General features: G+C 29.5%; 1 protein-coding gene across 1 annotated transcript; it reads left to right on the forward strand.

The window, feature by feature from the left end:
- The first annotated feature begins 1,814 nt into the window (after nt 1–1,814).
- Nucleotides 1,815–6,377, forward strand: LOC108332224 (spermine synthase). The gene is made up of 11 exons (XM_017567422.2): nt 1,815–2,019; nt 2,960–3,180; nt 3,269–3,313; nt 3,712–3,788; nt 3,865–3,987; nt 4,229–4,333; nt 4,410–4,482; nt 4,596–4,667; nt 5,097–5,292; nt 5,521–5,650; nt 6,057–6,377. Exons 2-11 carry the CDS (start codon nt 2,991–2,993, stop codon nt 6,132–6,134), a joined length of 1,089 nt encoding a protein of 362 aa, XP_017422911.1. The 5' UTR covers nt 1,815–2,019; nt 2,960–2,990; the 3' UTR covers nt 6,135–6,377.
- Nucleotides 6,378–8,563: the final 2,186 nt, after the last annotated feature.

Genomic DNA, 8,563 nt, shown 5'->3' on the forward strand with positions numbered 1-8,563 from the left:
TAACAAAAATAAATAAAAAAGAAAAACTAGTTTCTCAATCCCTTCCAACTACTCTTACTCATTCCAAAACATTATAAACATCAAATTTCACATATTATTGCAACCATAATCATGATTTAGATTATACATCAAAATATGCTTTTAAAACACCCAATCTAAACCAAACAGAGACACAATGCTTAATACCAATTTACATCGAACTTTAATATTTAATCAATTTAATCTTAATAACTAATTTTTATTTCACTTAAAAACTAACAAAACAATCAATATTGTTTTAATATTTATCCTTATTTGACCCTTGTTTAAAAATGTTCCAAAACATGTGAAAAACCTAGCTTACAATGTCTAACCATATATAATAATAGGTGACTATTTATGTGGAAAAATGGTTCAAGAAACATCCAAAAGCAAAGTTTTAAAGAAATAAACACAAACCAATACAAATAATACATAATACATAGTGACCAAAATTATACGATTGTGATGTGAGGAAGAAGTTAAAACCTCCTAATGAGGTGGGTAGATTCATGAACTTGCATAATATCTTTACTAATAAGTTGATTGTATAAATTCATATATATTCAGTTAATTAGTCCTCACTGTAATAATGCAGAAACCCCTATCAATTTCTTGAAATGTTTGGGACCTTCTATTTTTTTTTCTTAATGTGTAATAATCTCTTATCTTTTTGTTAACTTAGTGATTTCTTCCTAATATATTGATAAAAAGTATATGATTATGTATTCACACGTGAATATCAAACAAATAAAATATTCGGTGAGATCATGATAAGATATTTATGTTAATTGTCTTTTTACTGTATAGAGGACATTTTAATAAATTCAGAATATATAAATGTACATATCTTAATTTTGTACGAGTTATGTGTTAAGATGTTTTGAAATTGACATTACATTTTCAATTTATTTATATGTTTTTATGTTTTTCTATTTGTGATATATATTAAGTGTATTGCGTATATTTGTATGAACTTATGTTATATTCATTAATGAAATTATTTATTATATTATATTTCTAAAACATTAAATTACTGTACTAATTAACTATAAAAAGATGGTTTATATATATGTGTGTGTGGGTGTGTGTTTTTCGAAAACCTAACTGATTATTTAATCGGTAAAGATAGCGATTGAAGACTCACGAACCGGTGATTGAATAATACTGATAAATAATATATAAAATAACACTAAGGAAATATAACATCATAATTTAATAATGTCAAAAACAAAAAATAACATATTTCATAATATTTAGATTCAATCGTCAACCATTCATAATAATAATAAAAGAAACAAGTTTCCTAAAAGGAAAATGAAAAATACTTTACCTTTTTATTTGCAAGGAAAAAGTAAAAAAATATTTTTTAAAACATTATAAAAATGTAGTTAATCCACTTTGAAAAGATTCTTAAGCAATTTGTGATTTTTACAATTTCACTGTCATTGGCTTTGGAATGGTGATTGTGGGAATGAAAATGGTTGGATTAAAATATGGTGAATAAAAGAGTGCAAAAAGAAAGAGAAAGATGAAAAAAATAAAAAATAAATCATTGATTTAGAAAAGTAAATGAATTTGGCATGTGAGAAACATGAGATCATAGGCCATCCATCACAGAACATAAATAATGTTTTGAGTGACATTTACACTTTAGTGTTGTTGTGTTTGACATGGTACATCCTATTTAAAAATTCCACAATTAATATTTGTGACTGAGCTTTAAGCAGAAAAAAGGCAAAAGCAGCTTTTCCCATAATGAAAAAAGAAAAAGAAGAAAAAGAAAGGCAAACGTGGAAACCAGAATCGAGAGCGTGCACCTCTAAAAATGTCCTATAAATAAAGGCACCAGAACCTCCATTTTCTTCCAAACAGAAGCTCTGAAAAGAAGAGATTAAGAGAGAGAGAGAAGTGGATAGGGTGTTGCAGAGTTAGTCGCTATCCATCTTCCTTCGTCGCTTCGGTTCTGCTTCACTCTCTGCCTTTCGCATCACTCATCAGGCAACACGCTCATCCCACTCTCACCACCACATTTCTTTTTACCCTAACTTCTTCCCCTTCTCTTTCACTTCTTGCCTTTTCCTTTCTTCCTGTTTCATTTTTTCGAATTCTAAACCCTAGCGTTTCACGTTCTTCTTTTATTCTCTATGCTGCGCCATAGCAATAGCACGTTGCACCTCCCCGTTCTGTTATGTCATGCTACGCGCTGCATTTTCTGTTTTCTTTGCCACTCTGTTTTTAAGCACGCGTTTCGAACTTTCTCGCGGGATTGGTTGTTCTTTGTTAGCGTATTAGTTTCTCTTTTACTTTATTTTATTTGATTGTTTGAATTTTTGTTAATTTGATTTTGAATTTTGAAAATAAAACCTCGAAATGAAAGGAGAAGCAGATTATTGAGACATGATTTGTTTCCTTTCTAAGGGCGCATAATCAGATGCTGCCGGACTTAAATATGGAATTAAATAAATTATTTGGGCACGTTATTTTGTCAGAGAGAGATTTGATTGTGCCGTCTATTTTTTTAGCCTGAATCAGTGATTGTTTGATTCTGTAGAATACTATATTATATTGCTGATTTTATGAAAATCTTTTTTGTTTTCCTTCTACTTATACTTAGTTCACTTTTTATATCTACCTATTATTTTACTTATGCTCAAAGTAGAATTGTAATTGTAATTTTGATTTCTCTTTTTCTGGTGGCTTATTTCTTGGTAAATCTCCCTTTATTTGTTGGTGAACAAAAGTTGAAGCCTAATTTGTATGACCAAATAAAATAGGAAAGACAATGCTTTGTAGTATTTGTTTTGTGGGTCATTCTTATTAATGAGGTTCTGTTGGCATTGTGTTGCCTGTAGGGTCGTTTTGTAAGTGCTGTGATTCTTTGTTTTGTGTAATATGAACTTAAGGATTATCTTTTTAAAATTTTGTGCTTATTGTACAGAGACTGGAGCCAGAGAAGAAAAGAATAATATATGGAGGCCGGCGCAGGAAAAGGTTTGGAATGCCCGAAGACTATGGATGGGAAGGCGAGTAACGGGAGTGGGATAGAGAAGGAAATTCCTTCTTGTTGTTTGAAGGCTAAAGCTTCAGCCCCTGAGTCAGAGGCAAAGTGCCATTCCACTGTTGTATCTGGATGGTTTTCGGCTTCTCAAACTTTCTCAGGTTATTATCTGCTACGGTTCAAGTTATAAGAATAAGGCCTAATTTCTGACTAAGACCTGACTTCTATTTTATCCTTTTGTTTTTACAGGGAAATCTGTAAAACCAGAATATTTCAACAACCCGATGTGGCCAGGTAGGTTCTACTTACTAGTCTGCAATTCTGCACTGTTGGTTCAAATTTGTTTTATTGCAGCGAAAGTTTTTCCTCTTTTATGATTTTTGATAGCCTTAATTTCAAAACTTGCTTTTGAAAATTGTTCATATTCTTATTTTGATAGTTTCCTCAGTTATTGTAGACTTTAGATACCGTTGAATCTTCTGAGGAAAGACCGGATTGTCTGACCTAAATGTTTGATGGTATTGTATTGAACATTTGCCACTGTTATCCTCGTTTATTTGAACTACAATTCCTGATAACAAATGTCCATGTTATACAGTTATGTATAAAATCGTTCACTTTGATTGTTTAGTATTATTTGTGTATTGCGTGTGAAATTATTGCTGCTGATGGCTTTTTGTGCGTATAATTAGGAGAAGCCCATTCAATTAAAGTTGAAAAGATCTTGTACAGGGAAAAGTCAGATTACCAAGAGGTCTTGGTTTTTGAGGTTTGGCCTCTTCATCTTTTAATGTACTCCAAATTTGACGTTCGAGGGATCAACTCTAATCCATTTGCTTTTGCAGTCATCAACGTACGGGAAAGTACTGGTACTTGATGGAATTGTTCAATTGACTGAGAAGGATGAATGTGCTTATCAGGAGATGATTGCTCATCTACCCCTCTGTTCGATTCCATCCCCCAAAACGGTAAAGTCATTTGATCTGATGATTTTGATTCCGAGCATATCATGACTGTCTAACAATAACATTATAATCTTGATAGCCTTGCGGTGATTATTGTTCCCTTTTTTATCCTCTCATTTGTCTGGAGAAAGTGTTGATATATATTAAAAAAATGTTTGATTGAATTTACTCTACTTTTTCATGCTTTTCTTTTTCTTTCTATCTGTTTTCATAATCTATGTAATGATTTTTTATGTTCATTCAGGTTTTAGTTGTTGGTGGTGGAGATGGTGGAGTACTCAGGGAAGTATCCCGCCACAGCTCTGTAGAACATATTGATATCTGTGAGATAGATCAGATGGTTATTGACGTAAGTAAATCCATATTTTGATCATTAATATAGCTACTTCCATATTGAGAAAAAAAATATTATGGTCATTATGCAGGTTTCCAGGAAATTTTTTCCCGATTTAGCTGTTGGGTTTGAAGATTCTCGGGTACATCTTCACGTTGGAGATGGTATATTTTTGTCAGCTGGTCTTGTTTTAAATGTGTTTTGTTTCCGTGGCTTTATATTTACTGATTATAATTTGTTGGGTTATTTACTGGATTTTTTTATCCAATTTTGACAGCTGTTGAATTTCTTAAATCTGCTCCTGAAGGGAGGTATGATGCGATAATTGTTGATTCCTCCGATCCAGTGGGTATGCCATTTTAATTTAAAATGATTCATCTAACATAATTTCGTTAGAGCCATTTAGTTTTGCTTAACTGGATGAGGTTGGCCCGAACTCTTGTAATTCCATTTGATACTCAATTGAGTGATTACGTACTAAGTTTATTCTGTATAGCTTTGGAAGTTCGCTGTCATGTATGAGGAATTTTTTTCAACAAGCTTTTAGGTTGCTTTGTTAGCTGGTATACTAAAATATTGATCAATTATCTGCATCTGCCTTACGCTCAATTGTTAAAATTTAGTTTTATCAGAAATTTTCTCGCTATATTGTTTATCTTGAATTATCCATCATCCCATCAGCGAGTCACTCATCATACAGACAAATTTAGGAATATGGTTTCCTCAGTTTTTGGTTATTATTATTAAGTATTTGCTTAATCACACTTCTGCAATTCAGGTCCTGCCCAGGAACTTGTTGAGAAGCCTTTTTTTGATACTATAGCAAAGGCATTAAGGTCTGGTGGAGTCCTTTGTAACATGGCAGAGAGTATGTGGCTTCATACACACCTTATTCAAGATATGATCTCTATTTGTCGAGAAACATTCAAAGGTTCTGTACATTACGCATGGGCGAGTGTTCCAACATATCCAAGGTAGAGCACTTTAGCTTGTGTTAAGTTTCTATATTTCTGTTTTGCTCTGCATTGAAGTTCCTCTCATGTTTCTTTCGTATTGTCTTTGTTTTTATGTTTTGCTTGCACCTGTTGCGAGAGTGAGCTCTTCAACGTGATTCAGATAAATTATTTTTGAGGAATTCAATATACATTTTGGTATATCTAAACTTTGTGATTGTATGTTGTGACCTTTTCCTTGGCATGCAGTGGTGTGATAGGCTTTCTTCTCTGTGCAACGGAAGGACCACCGGTTGATTTTGTTAACCCTATCAATCCGATTGAAGAGTTGGAAGGTGCTAATGAGCACAAAAGAGAACTTCGATTCTACAATTCAGAGGTAAATACATGGGTAGTTAACGCAATTGCCTATATAACTTTCATTGGTATGGGTGATCTTTTTTAAATTTTATTTTTTAACCATGGTGGGTAGCAATAGAAATTGGCTTTTTGCGTGTGATTTTGTCATTAAATTTTTGTAATGGTTCGTTGATACTGTTATGTTACGGATGATGTCAAAGAATTTAAGGAGATTATTTGAGCTTTTGAAAACAGCTTATGACCCGTGTTTTTTAACCTTATTTCAGTCACAGCTTGTTTTTTTTTTTTTTTGAGCTTATCCCGAATAATGTGATGATCATCGTATTTACGATACGAGAACTGGTTGAATATTTTATTATTTAAATTGTTTACTTGAGCACACTTTAAATGGTAATTGATCACTGTTTATGTATGGTTTTTTGCAGATGCACTCAGCTGCTTTTGCATTGCCGGGTTTCCTGAAGAGAGAAGTGAGTCTGCTACGTGATCCCTCCCTTCAGTAGCCAGGTGTGATTGCTTATTGAACCCCTAAATAAGCAATTTTGATTTCCTTGTCATTGACGAGTGTGAGAGAAAAATAGGAATGTGGTGTGATTATGTTTAGGTTAATTAGCTTAGTCTTTTTGGATGGCTGCCTCTTATCTAGTTTTCTATTCTATCGTTAGGGGTTTTCCTGCACATGCTTGTAAGACATGAATTACCAATTATTAAATAAATACGAGGAAATAATTTGGTTTTTAAGAAATTAGTCTTTTCAGAATATAACTTTAATATAATATAGATAGGAGAAAAAATTAAAATGGTATTTAACATATTCTCATTTCATGTAATTTGAAGTTTATTATATAATATGAAATATACGAAGTTAATAAAGTATCAAATATGAAGTATAAAAGATTAATGGATTGGTCGTATGCTTCCGGAAACTCAAGCCTTATTTTGGGGCTGAGCTTGGGAAAAGTTAAAAAAGCAAATTTCCTCACGATATCACGTTGAATTATCTAGAAAAATGACATTGTATTGCCTAGAAGTTCCTTATTTTTATTAATTATTCTATATAACAGAAATTCCCATATAAAAAGTAATAAAAATACACACCTTTTTCGGCTAGAAAATACTGTTATGTTTTAATAATCTGTTATGAAGTTTTGTTTACATTTTATGTTTAAAATATTTTGTAACATAGATATGCTTAAAATTCCCAAAAAATCTAAAGTTTCAAAGAATTTTTTCCTCGGCCGAATATTGAACTGCATATGTATGTTAACGAGGTAGCTTGTTGGAGCACCTCTATATATAATTTTGGGGCTTCTTCTGCCACAGTTTCTCCTTGTAGCTCCATAATGAAGTAAAAAAAATCCATTTTGTCCCTACTTTCTACCATTTTCTCTCCGACAACTCTAACATTGACCTTGTGCATGCCCTCCCTTCTAATTACGGGTGTTAAGTCAACTAATCTTGGCTCATCATGGATTGGATTAGCTCAATCCAATTTACTTTTTAGTTTGTAAGAAATTTTATAATAAATTGTTGTTCCTAAGGGTGGGTGGGATGACTATTTTTTAATATTTTGTTTTTTAATTTATTTTATATATTTATTGTAATACAGGCATGATAGGATTAAACAATAATACATTTTATTATCTCATATTTATCTCTAAAGAAACAATTCATTTTTATATCAAATCTAATTGGGTATAAATTTTATTTTTCATCCTCACTTGTTTTCTTACTGATTAATGTCAATTAATTACTTTTCATAAAATAATTAAAAATTCTTACAAAAAAAATAATATTATCAATTATTCGAAATAAAAAAGATACATTTTATTTTTTAATATTAAATATTTAGAAAGAAATTATAATTATATATATATATATATATTCTAAATTTAAGTATCAAAAATTTTATGAGAATCAAAACATTTATTAAATTTGTAAACATTACCAAAATAAAGATAATAAAATTTAAAATATTTTTAAAAGATTACAAAAAATAGATGTTCAAATTTAAAAATATTTTAAATGTTTCTTTACTTTCATTTTTAACATTTTAACGAAATCATATATATATATATATATATATATATATATATATATATATATATATATATATATATATATATAAATAGAAATTATAATACACCACAATAAAACGCAATAATAATTAAAATTTAACAATTTTTTTTTAACTTTAATATATGATGAATGATCTTTTGAATTTTAATATATGATAGATGATGATAGATACTATTCAAATTAATGACATTAAATTATTATATTATAGTAAATAGACTTTTTTTTATATAATTATGTTGATATAATTACACTTATATAATAAGTTAGAAAATAAAAATAATTATATGAAAAATATCTAAACAATATTTTACATGATAAAAATAAATAACAAATAAAAATATTAGAAAGAAATAAAAGTAATCAAATGTGTATCTTAAAAATAATTTGATATATTACTGAAAGAAAACGTAAAAAGAAAAACAAATATATAATTAAGGATATAATAAGACGAAAAATATCTTAAGGATTTAAGAAAACTTTTCATATATTAAATTAGTCGAATTGTTGATAAATAATGAAAATTAGTTTAAAATAAAGATTTCTTCAGATGAAATAAAAATTAAAAATAAGATAGTAAATAATATAATTTTTTTGTATTAAATGAAGAGTTTGTGCTATTGATACTTCAACAAAGGGTTAAACATTCTTATGTAAAAAAGTAATAAATAAAAATATTAAAAAGAAGTAAAAAATTCAAAATATGAGATATCAAAAATATTTAATTTACCTACATAATTTGAATATAACTACACAAAGATTTTGACGAGAGAGAAAGTAACTTGAATATCTGAATTGATTTCATAGAAAAGATAGAAAAGTGTGTAGCTAAAAGAAAAAAAAGGTTTAACCAAAC

Source organism: Vigna angularis, chromosome 4, assembly GCF_016808095.1.
Source record: "Vigna angularis cultivar LongXiaoDou No.4 chromosome 4, ASM1680809v1, whole genome shotgun sequence".
Classification (NCBI taxonomy): Eukaryota; Viridiplantae; Streptophyta; class Magnoliopsida; order Fabales; family Fabaceae; genus Vigna; species Vigna angularis.